We start from the raw sequence: 12,580 nt of genomic DNA, 5'->3' as shown, positions 1-12,580 counted from the left end.
TACTGTTGTGAAATGTGCACTCGCTGTTCTGGTTAGCCACATTACTTGCTTCAGATTTTCTGAGCTGCAGGACTCTCAATGTGAATAGGTTGGGCTACTTTTAGCTATGCTGTTGGATTTGGTTGGCCCAAAAAAGCTGTGTGGTGAAGTACTTATGGATCTGGTCACAATTGCAGTGCAGAAATTTTTTGACTTGAAGATGAGAAGAGGTGCGGTGCCCTTGAACTCTACCTGAAGTGGGGCCAGCCGGAACATCACACGGGCTGAATTATCTTCTTGTTCTCCACTGGCAGAAGTCACGAGGCTGCTCTCTCGTTTGCTCTCTTTCAGAACTTTAATAACAGAAATGCTCCTTTTCTCTTCTAGTTTCTGGCTTTGCTGTCTCTTCGTTTGTGCCATCTGAAGTTGTAAACCTGAAAGAGCACCAGATGGTGGAATGGCTGGACAAGAACACTCCTTGACTTTAATTTTTCTCGTAGGAAAACTTTTAGATACACCTTCACTGTCACTGTTAGAATTACTGTCCTCACAGCTCCTCCCATTTTAATGTCTGTAAGGTAATGATGTGGCCCCAAAGGGAAAACATCTGAAAAGAAAACCAGTGCATTTACTCTTCCTCTTGCACTTTGCCTCTGCCCAGAATGCCTCCAGAACCAGAAAAGAGTGGGACGGAGAGGTTATGCCTTGTGTGCCGGAGCAGGAGGAAATGCAGACCAAACATGGCAAAAGAGTGCTGAAAATGATGCGAAAGCCATTAGAAATGTGTTAAAGCAGAAGCGTATCACTATTTGCTCAAAATACAAAAGTAGGCTCATCTCAAGGAAGATGACACATGACATGACACCTCTAAAGGAGGAGCAAACGTCAAGGAAAGACTCTCAAATCTGACAAATAGCACATCTGGTAGCAAGGAACATGATGAGTCTGGAGTGACTACCTCTGTAATATTCCAAAGAGAACCAAGTCTTGAAAATGCCTTTAGTCTTTTGCCTTCTGTGTCTGACAAACATACTTCCCAGTCATGTTCTACGTTTTCTTCAATCAATTATGAGTTTGATTTTGAAAATGATCATAAACTCGACAGTTAGCATGCTGGTAACAAAACCCAGGAAAGTCTTTACAGTGATGCAAAGTGTGAAAAAGTAAGGAACCCAGAAGCAGTTGGAGTTGACGTGAAAGAATACTAACAATTTCATATTCAAGGGAAAAAATATGTGAAATTAGAATATAGGGAAATTAGAAATCAAACATAAACATGAGACTAATGATCCACAACACCTTCTCTGTTCTAAAGGTTTCATGAAGCTCCTTTAAAACAAAGCAAAGGTTCTATTGTTTTAAAGTACACAAGTTAATGATTTAGTCAAACTCCCCTAGTTTTACCTAGGAGAAAATACAGCATCGCAGAAATGATCCAGCTTCTCTGAGGTCACAGAGCCAATTAGCAGCAGGCCTGCCTGTCAGTAAGCCACCAGTTCAGTGATGCTAGCTACTTCTTCCTGCTTAAGGGGCTCATATTCAGGACCAACACCATGCCCAAATCTATTCGTACCGAAGACACAGAGCACAAGAGTGGAACAGGTATCTTAAGAGGAACCTTCAACCAACCTTTCCAAAGATTCTGGCCCTGAGGATTCTGGGCCTTCATCAGATGATGACATCTTTGGTTTGGGACTAAGGGTTCCCAACTTAGTAAAGTTTCTCCAGATGTCTCAGCAATTGAGGAACCCTGTTGCTGCCACCACTCTGTGTGGTAGGAAGGGATCCAACTGATTCTCCTGTGTTGACCCTGTCACTTTGTTGAATTGTAACAATTAGTTCCAACAATTTTCTTTCCAAGTCAGGGATTTTCTATGTATACAATCATATCCTCTGCTAAGTTTTGCTTCTCTGCCTAGAAAAAGAAAGAAAGAAAAGAAAAAGAGCAATAAAAAGAAAAAGAGCAAACTACTTCAAGGGACTGATGCATATATGGCAGTGTGAATTAAAACTGTCAACCAAAATATTATCAAGACATATGGCAGGTGTGATAAATCTGGGGCTGGAGGAGGGGGGCAGGAGGAGGGTAATTCTTTTAACTCTATTTCAAGGGTTGGCACACTTTCTCTGTAAAGTGCCAGGCAGCAAATATTTAGAAATTACAGGCTATGAGGTCTCTATCACAAGTATTCAACCCTCACGTTATAAAGAAAGGGAGCCAGAAACAGTACCTAAAGGAAGTGAGTGGTCCCATTCACATATAATTTTATTTCACAAACAGGCTGGCCTCAGGATTGGGCCCAGGGGCTAAAGTGCACCAAACCCTGATCTAACTCTCAAGTCTTAGGAATAGACTTTGCTAAGCAGAATCTTCCCAGAGAGAGGGATTTAGCCCACTTAGCTCTTTGTCCCTTTTCTAAATCTCAACAACCAGAATATGTGAATATTTTGCACTTTCCCCCAAATGGCATTTGGTAAAAAGCCCCATTTTCAACTGAGTTTAACTCATCTACCATTCTTTGAACAAATAAGGACCCAAACAAAGGGAAAGCGACTTGAGGAGGAGAGGGGAAAAAATGACACCTGTTGTGTCATAAGAATGAAAAGTGTTCAGGAGTTACTTCAACTCCTTTCTTACTAAGAGCTTTTTCACTGTGATTAAAAATATTTTTATCATATAAAAAACTTATCATTATTCAAGTTAATTTCTTTCCCACTATTCATTACTTATATTTAAAAAATTGTATCTTCTAATTTTCAAATGTAGCTTTTACCAGTTGAAAGATACACAATATCAAGTAATAGCTAAGACTTTTGAAACATTATTTCTTTACCAAAGATTATTCAGCTATTAAGGATGGAGTTCACTAGTTCATCTTTCCATCAGAGCAGTTCTAACCAAGGCTAGACTCCATCTATTAAGACAGGGAGAAAACAGTTTATTTCTATTGTCAAATCATCTTTGGACAACCCTGTTTCACTGATGTTATGGGTACTGGAAACATAAAAAGAAAAAGAAAAACAAGAAATAAACACAAAGCCAAAATTAACTGACATCTTTTCCAACTCTATCCTCCAGCAACTACTTTGTTTTCACTTATTCAAAACCAGGTTGAACACTTGGATATAATATAGAATGGCTTGAAGCAGTTTTACAACGACAAAGTAAAACTCAACGAAGTTCAGAGGTAAATGTGGTTCTGATTAAAGCAAGCACAAGGCATTAGAAAGAGCCTCTCTGCCTAAGTACAGTGTTACTGCTCATGTATTTCATATCAGTAATACGAAGAGTACAGAGAGAAGCAAAGGTACACCTCGGAATGAAAAGAGTAACATTTAGCATAATTTCTCTTTTCTGCTGCTAATATTGGTTAACTCCTTTGCTATTAAGTGCCACTTAAACAAGGAGAACAGGCCCAGTGCTTGCAATTCCATGGCATTAAAGTATGTAATGATAATTTAGCTCTCTTCTTGAGTGTTGTCTCCTTCACAAGGTGACCTGTGCAAGTTATTACGATTTGGTAATGAGTTTTCAGCATCAGCATAAGTCCATCCTTGAGAGAGGTATCCTCTGTGTACACACCAATATTCACTTAAGTAGATTAACTATTAACTCCTATTATACTACAGTGATGTTAGCTAAGAATTAGGGCAATGTCACAGTGAATCTGGATAAAAATCTTGGATAGTTACTTAGAATAATAATCTCTTTTCTAAGCAAAACAGGGACATTACTTTGAGAAACTTTCATTTGTTTAAAAGCTAGCCTAACCTGGCTTGAGTTTTCATGACCTTCACCGCTCTGGCGAGGTCAACTTCCACAAAGAGACCAGAGGGCATGGCTAGGCTGACACGATCCTACATGACTGGGAGGCATTCTATTCACAGTATCAATACAGTAAAAACCTATTTGCAGGGAAGGAAGAGGGACGGGGCACCCAACACTCATAGCAATTCCACATGAATCAACAGTCCTAACTTCATCTAAACCATTGGTCGCTACACCTGGATGGAGGATTGAGGAATGCTGCAAAGTGCCTCTTCCCAGACATGACTGTACTTCACTTTGACAATTTGGTAAAAGTTTTAAAAGCTCTGTCTTCTCACGACAATCTTCTAAGAAACTAACAACGAATAAAGAACTTTTCAGCATATTTCTCCAAAGTAGGATGGATTTAAATATTTTTGGTAGGCTTAAATGCTCCATCCAAAGCAGCATATCTATTATTTCTCACCTCCTTGCCTTGTCAATACTGGCAAAAGCTGACCACTGAGTGCCTTGGAAACCAGCTGACATGTTGCCTAAGGACTTTCACCTAATTTTAATTCAATCTTTTTTTTCCCCAATGCCACAGATCATAGGTGGCCCCTAGGATGGCTCCTGAAGGCATTTTTACTCTATAGTGTGCTATTGCCCAGTGAAAGAGGATGACTATGTCTCTTAAAAGGCAAAATGCAGCCCCAGCCTACTTTCAAGGGTGGGCTTTTAGCTACCTTTGCATTCTAATACACCATCAAAGAAACACCATTCCTTCCCCACTCTCTCTCCACCTACCACAGAGCATTCTCAGCCAGAGAGTACGGCACTGGAAACCTCACAAATGGCTCACGTGGTAGGTTTGACCAGCCCCTCTCCCAAATCTCTTTGACAATCATCTACATCAAAACAATTTCTGAAACCACTACATGTTTAAAGATTAAAAAAAAAAAATTTTCAACCATTGAAGAAGTGAGAGATCCCCGTCCCCTCCCCTTTCTATATGCACTGTTAACTTGTTAAGCGTCGACTTGCCTGCAAACCTTACTATTCCTCCTCCTCCTCTGCATGCAAGTCAATACATCCGAAGTGCTACATGTTTGGTTCTTTCGGACTCTCAGTGCTGGAGCACGAATCTCAGAAGTACCTAGAATTACCAAAAAAGATCCCTTGAAATTTAAAAAATCTTAGGAATGAGTTAAGTAACCAAACCTGATCCCTTGGTCATTTATTGCAACATGATTGTGCATGATAGATTCTGGTAAATGCCCCGTAGTGTGCTGTTAAAAAGCACTCTGGGAGTCACCAGTAACTTATTCATGGTTGGCTTATCAATCACTAGGTTTGTAGATCCGAGACACGGATTCAGCAAGGTTCTTCTACTGAACTGAAAATATAAATTATAGCATATGTAGGAGGAAATGGAATTGTGGTTGCAATAATAACCATATTGTTGCAGTTCTGCAACCACAATATTGCAGGAAAAAAGGTGTTTAAGTTTAAAACTTCATATAAAAGTTATCAAATACGGAGACCTGTAGATTTAGAAATACAATCCAGGCTCAGTGTATGGGAAATGACATTTTTGATGGACAATATTGCTGTTAAGTGAAAACCAGGAGCTGAAGACATGGGATGAAACTTTGGTAGTAAGCCTAACACATTACTTCATCTGGACTAGAGCCATTTCCTAACACTCGATGTCTGAGCACTGTGGTTGTCAACTCCCAGGCAGGAAGTTGCAGTATGGCCCTATGCTGTTCAACATTTGCAAAGCATAAAAACACTTCCTTCCCCGCTCCCTTCGTCCTCAACACAGCACTCAAGCCCCCAATACAGCAGTACCTACTGCATGCTCCTGCTTGCTTTACATCAAGAGCAGCCTACAGGGCCTCGGGAGATGCTGCCTACTAGACCATTGCTCCAAGGTGGCTGCACACACTGAACAAACCAGGGAAAGCATCATTTGCCTAGTCAGAGCAAAGGCAAGGTCTAACATTTCAAAACAATAAGAATCACCAGAATTAGTAATTTCTTTCTTGAAATAGGAAACCGCATGTTTGCAGGGAAGGACAAGGAGAAATTCCTCCTCATTTTCACCATCATGACTACTTCTTCCTCCCCTATGGCTGGCTAGTTCAGATGACCAAGGCTCCTGCTCCATTTTTTAAAATCTGGGCAATTACAGCCATCAAGATGATATGGACCAAAGTACAGAGTTCAAACATGACTGGCAGATAAATAACCATTTTATCATTGTTTTGCTAAAAAAATTTTTTTTTCTTATAAAGTTAACAAACCAAGGCTGTTGATCCCTGAATTAGAAAGTTGATTTGCTTGATTTTTTTTTTTTTCCAAAGTGAGGTGGGAAGGAGGAAGAGCCTTTTAATGCTTTTGTGTATGTTGCTGATCCTCTAAGTTTGGCAACATCTTGGAAGCTTCTTCCAGTCTGGTGATGTGGCATTTTGTGAATCTAAGTACCAGCCCTTGGCCCTGGTGCTGGCTGCTTACAGCCCAAAGGGGAAGAGGGCCTGCCCCCTCCCCCTTGATGTTTCAATCTGGCCCAGTGGTAGACACAGAGCCTTGGGCTATTTCCCCAGGGGCAACTGTCTCTTCCTGTGAAGGTGATTCTTCCTCAACTTGCCCTCGAGATGTGACAGTTGTTTCAGGGGAGATGCTGTGAGGCCCCTCCAGGGGTATACAGCCAGGGTGGTTTTTGCGAAAGTGCTGATTCAAGATGGCCTGGAAGGGAAAACTTTTGCCACAGACATGACAATGAAAGGGTTTGTTTCCTGTGTGCTTGCGGATATGATACTCTAGCTGATCTTTCCGTGTATATTTCTTGCCACACATGCGGCAGACGAAAGGTGTGATCCCCATGTGCAGGCGCATGTGTCTGTCCAGGCTTCCCTTCTGATTGAAGGATTTGGCGCAGTAGATGCAGGTAAGCCGGGGGTTGTACCGGAACCATCGCTCAGATACTTCCTGCTCTCGGAGGTATTCCACATAGCCGCTAACTCCCATCATTGCTGACTCTTCCACCTGGGGCCAGGTGAGGAGAATCAGAAAATACATACATTATTAAGCATACATGTTAAAAAAGAGTCCCGTTCATATTTTCTTTCTGAAAATAAGTTGAATGCTTATTGTAGTGATGTATCAAACAGTAAATTTACTACCAAGCTGCTAAGATTAAAATTAAAACACTAAAATCAATTGTGGTGATGATTGTATAACTTTTAAAAATATGATTGAATTACTGAATTGTACGAGATGTGACTTATATGTCAACAAAACTGTTAAAAAGTTATAATTAAAACAAAACCCAAGGACACTGTTTCAATTATCATAAAGACAGTAAAGTAACTATCTAGCGGACACACTGTATGCTTACTGAACTTTTGCTGGACCTGCTATTTTACAGAGGTAGGAAAATCAGAGTGTACTTATATTTCCTCTGGGATCCTAGCTTTCTCATTATATTTTAGATAGAAGATAAAAGAAGTGATGATACGAATGGTCTATAATTTGTCATATGACAGCCAACCTGTGGCTAGTGGGAACTTGTAATAAGGCTAGTGTGACTGAGGAATTACCGTATATGCTCGAGTATAAGCTGACCCACCTAATTTTACCACAAAAACTGCATTAAAAATGTACTGAAAAACCTCGGCTTATATACAAGTATATATGGTAAATGTTTCAACTTTAATTCATCAAAAATTAAATTTATATAGCTACATGTGGCTAATAGCTATTGTACTGGGCAGTGCAGACTTCAGAGACTCTAAAATATTATAAATTATCTTTATGCCATTACCAAAGATGAAAGTGGATGCCAGAAAAGGTTCTGAAACTTGCTCTGAACTTTAGAGTAGCTAAGACAAATGAAAAAGAATGATGAAATCAAAGAGCTGAAAAGAACATTTCAAAGGGCAGCTAACGAAGACAAAGTAAATTATTATAATAAAATGTGCAAAGACCTAGAGTTAGAAAATCAAAGGGGAAGAATACACTCAGCATATCATAAATTGAAAGAACTAAAGAAAAAAATTCAAGCCCCGAGTTGCAATACTGAAAGATTCTTTGGGCAAAATACTGAATCTGTAGGAAGCATCAAAAGACGATGGAAAGCATCTTCGGTACAGTCATTGAGAGCATGAGCCAAAAACAAGGCTCCAAGAGTTAATGGAATACCAATTGAAAGTTTCAACAAGCTGATGAAGCACTGGAAGCACTTACTCATCCATGCCAGGAAAATTTGAAGATAGTTACTTGGCCAGCTGACTGACGAGATCTATTGTAATTCTAACAGAATTATAGAACAATATCATTGACATCACATGCAAGTAAAGTTTTATGGAGCTTAAAGTTTTATGCATTGAACAATGGTTACACCAGTATATTGACAGGGAGCTGCCAGAGGGTCTGGCCAGATTCAGAAGACTTGGAACAAAGGATATTATTGCTGATGTCAGATGGATCTTGACTGAAAGCAGAGACTACCAGAAAAACGCTTGCTTCTGATTTATTCACTATACCAAGGCATTCAACTGTGTAGATCATCACAAACTATGGATACTCTTGAGAAGAATGGGAATTTCACAACACTTCATGTCCTCATGTGGAACTTGTACACGGATCCAGAGGGAGTTGTACAAACGGAACACGGGAAAACTGCGCAAAGTCAAGAAAGGTGTGTGACAGGGTTGTATCCTTTCACCATATTTATTCAATCTGCATGCTAAACAAATCTAGATAAACTAGATAATATGAAGAAGAAGGAGGCATCAGGATTGGAGGGAGGCTTATTAACAAGCTGGGATATGCAGATGACACAGCCTTGCTTGCTGAACGTGAAGAGGACTAAGGCACTTGCTGATGAAGATCCAGGATCACAGTCTTCAGTGTGGATTACGACTCAATGCTAACATGATCAAAATCCTCACAATTGAACCAATGAGTAACTCAGGATAAATGGAGAAAATATTGAAACTGTCAAGAATTTTGTCTTACTTGGATCCACAATCAATGCTCACAGAAGCAGCAGTCAAGAGATCAAGATATGATGCATTAGGTAAACCTACTGGACAAGACTTCTTTAGAGTGTTGCAAAACAAAGATGTTACTTTGAGGACTAAGGTGCACCTGACTCAAGCCATGGCATTTTCAATTGCCTCATAAGCATGTGAAAGTTGGACATTGAATAAGGAAGACTGAAGCATTGATGCATTTGAATTTTGGTGCTAGAGAATACTGAAAGTATCATGGACTGCTAACAGGACAAACAAATCTGTCTTGGAAGAAGTATGGCCAGAGTGTTCCTTAGAGGCAAAGATGGTGAGACTTTGTCACTATCCTTTGGACATGCTGTTAGGAGAGACCAGGCCCTGGAGAAGGACATCATGCTTGGAAAAGTGGAGGGGCAGTGAAAACGAGCAAGGCCCTCAATAAGATGGACTGACAGAGAGGCTGCAACAATGAGCTCAAGCAGAGGGGCAACCGTGAGGCTAGCGCAGGACTGGGCAGTGTTTCGTTCCATCGTGCATAGGATTGCTACGGGTTGGCATGAACTTGATGGCACCTAGCAACAACTAACAACAACAACATGACATTATCATTAATGCCCATTTTAATTTAGCACTTACTAGCTTTATAAAAATGTATTTCACTTGTACACATCAGCATTCTTTTTTATGCAAAACTATTTTAGTGCCCCCAAAACACATCATCTTCGTTATATAGATTATTCAGTTTACCTGACTTAAAGCAAAATGATAGAGAATCTGGGAAAAGAAACTAGACTGAGATTATTTACTGGTTTGGTTCTTCCCACCTATGACCTTTACATAAATAGGTAATCAGTGTAAGTCCTAATTAATGACCATTATCCAAGGAGCCCTGATGGTGCTGTCAGTAAGCACCAGACTGCTAACCTCAATGCCCATGTTTCAAATTCACCAGCTGCACTAGGAGAAAAAGTTGAAGCTACCTGCTCCAAAAGACTGACAATCTCGGAAGCCCTATAAAAGGTCACTGTGAGTTGAAATTGACTGGAGGGATGGAGTAACGAGCATGGTCCGCAAATACGATGACAAGCACTACAGAGAAAGTACGGGACTTGGCTGCTTCTGATCTTGCCCTCTGTGACCTTGCAGACATTTTGTCTCATTTTATATATACATTATATGTGGTAGTATTCAATTGACTTAAGCATCTTATCATAAGTAACTTACTGTATATGATCTGTGATTTACATATTATTTCTACAATCTCCCCCAAGTTAAATTTCTTCTGTTATTAAAGCACATATTTATTTATTTTTATTTCTTTATAATGGTCAGATAATTGAGATATTTAAGCTTTTTATCATCAAAAGCTTAACAAAGAATAGTACTTTAAATTTTTTTCTTAATCACTTTATTGGGGGCTTACTGCTCTTATAACATTCTATACACTAATTTTATCAAGCATATTTGTACATATGTTGCCATCATCATTTTCTAAACATTTACTTTCTATTTGAGCCCTTGGTATCAACTCATCTTTTCCCCCTCCCTCCCCCACTTCCCACCCTCTAAATTCTTTTTATGTACTAGACGCTATGGTCAATATGTGTGCTATTCATGTAATTCCATGAAGTGGGTCAGAACATTACATCTTTAACATCTGATAATTACCAACCCATTTACAATTTTGCTTTTCCTCTACCCATACCTACTATTACTATTTTTCCCTAAATTATATTTCAAGAAAATCTCAGACATATAATTTCAACCAAACGTACATCAGTTATCTTTAAAAGATGAAGACCCTTTTTATCTTAACTTAAGCTGGGTTCCTTTAACTGAGAGCTGAGTGCCAGTAAAACATTATAGCCCTTTGAATGAATAATCTTACAATCTTGGATTTATACATGCTCTTCTTGCAAAAATCCTGTATTATAATATCAACATTTTAAAAGTTTTTACTGATTTGCCCCCTAGCCGGTGTGTTTCTGAAGTCATTACATGGTGGGAAAAGTCTTTTAAATATGTCGGAGGAAATGATATACCTGTAACAGAGGTTAAAGAAGCAGAGCAGGTGGTGCACATGGATAAGTGCTCAGCTGCAAACCACAGGTCGGTGGTTCCATCCTACCCAATTGCTCTGAGGGAGGTAGATCTGGGACAACCCCACCGGGCAGTTCTCTGCCACTTGGAGTCGCGATGAGTCAGCAACACCTAATAACAGTGCTAAAGTGTCAATGCAAGGGGAACTATGTCCAAGTTGATTCTGAATTAGCTGGAAAAAGAGTCATCTAGTTTGCAATTAAATTTTATTCCTTTTCTTTGATTTCTAAAAATGAGTCCTGTCAACTTTTACATGTATTAGCTGATGGTGCTTGGCATTTCCAACCGAGGCATTTCCAACCGAGCAGGTTTGGGAAGCAGTATGTGAAATCAAGAGGTGAATAGCAAGACTTAGATTTTAGATTATTCCTTTTTCACAGACCACTTTTTCCTGTTCCATTTCCCTGTGTAATCAACAGTGAAATGACATAAGGAATAAGAGATTATTCTGATTAAAAGTCTTGGATGCCCCTCCCTCCAAAAGAATTAATTTCAGAGGACAGCACTGAACCTACAGCTCAAGGAGAGGTACTGTCTGAGCAGAGCACACCGGAGCAAACGAGGGGGTAGGAAAAAAAGAGTGAAGCACATCCTGGCCCACCAAGTCCTGAGGACAATATTTCTGCTCAGAGTAGCCAATGCACACAGAGGACCATAGGGCCAGCCTTACCACAAGACACGATGTTCCTCACTGACCCATAGCACCACGGGGGACAACACTAGAGACACACATCGGGAATTGTGCCCACCCTGACCCCACCACACAGAGGTGAGATGCTGGGGGTGTGCAACAGAGCAGCAAGGGGAACAGAGCAATGAAGTCCCCAGGGAACACCAAAAAATAGACCAAGGCCCCACCAGAAAAATTTACTTTAGAAGATGACACTGAAGCTGCAGCTAGGGGAGAGGGACATGTCTGATCAGAGCACACAAGAGCAAATGAATGGGGAGGAAGAGAGAGAGGAGCACATCCTGGCCCACCAGGCCTGGAGGATGATATCCCCGCTCTGAACAGCCAATGCATAGAATGGACCATATGGTTGATCCCACTATGAGACACAACGTCCCTTGCTGACCCATGGCCCTACAGGGGACAACACTGGAGACTCAGTGTTGGGATTGGCCCAGTCTGACCCCAAGACACCGAGGCAAAACACTAAAGGCATGCAGCAGAGCAACTGGGGGAGCAGAGAGCTCCCGAGGGAGTACAAAAGATAGACTTTGGGCCAGAGGTGGCACCCCATCCAGCTTGACTGGAGGAAATGCCTAGAGGTCAAAAATCAGACGTTGATCTATTTATAGGTTTTTTTCTTTTCTTTAAAAAAAAATTAATTTATTCTTCTCTGGGTCATTGGTTTTCTTTTTTGTTGTCATCCTTGTGTTCTCTTTTGTCGCTTTGTCTTGCTATGCCTTCTTTTTTGGTGCATATTATCTCTGCAGATCTATCTAGATAAGATAGGCTGGATGAACAGTCTGGAGGAGAAAACAACGAGACCGATGGTTCCGGGGGGGACATGGGAGGGGGGGGGGCAGGGAAAGGAGGTGGTGTTGACCAACCCAGGGACAAGGGAGCAACCAGAGATCCAAAATTAGTGGCAAGGAGGGTGTGAGAGGCCTGGTAGAGATTCAGAAAGGGCAATGTAACCGAGAGAAATTACTGAAACCCAAATGAAGGCTGAGCATGAGAGTGGGACAAGAGGAAAGTAAAAGGAAATAAGAGGAAAGAACTAGG

The 12,580-nt window shown here is 40.6% G+C and overlaps 1 protein-coding gene across 1 annotated transcript in view; it reads right to left on the bottom strand.

Moving 5' to 3' along the window:
• Positions 1 to 5,976: 5,976 nt before the first annotated feature.
• ZBTB37 (zinc finger and BTB domain containing 37) overlaps positions 5,977 to 12,580 on the bottom strand; it is a 15,918-nt gene continuing 9,314 nt past the window's right edge. The window contains exon 3 of the mRNA XM_013005726.2: positions 5,977 to 6,778. Coding sequence (XP_012861180.1) covers positions 6,290 to 6,778 — 489 coding nt within the window. The 3' untranslated portion in view covers positions 5,977 to 6,289. The remainder of the gene's footprint in view (positions 6,779 to 12,580) is intronic.

The sequence above is a fragment of the Echinops telfairi genome, unplaced genomic scaffold (genome assembly GCF_000313985.2).
Source record: "Echinops telfairi isolate 266 unplaced genomic scaffold, ASM31398v2 ScPeMD7_7424;HRSCAF=8462, whole genome shotgun sequence".
NCBI lineage: Eukaryota > Metazoa > Chordata > Mammalia > Afrosoricida > Tenrecidae > Echinops > Echinops telfairi.
The sequence above is the reverse complement of the archived record's forward strand: the minus strand, read 5'-3'. Positions and strand labels throughout refer to the sequence as shown.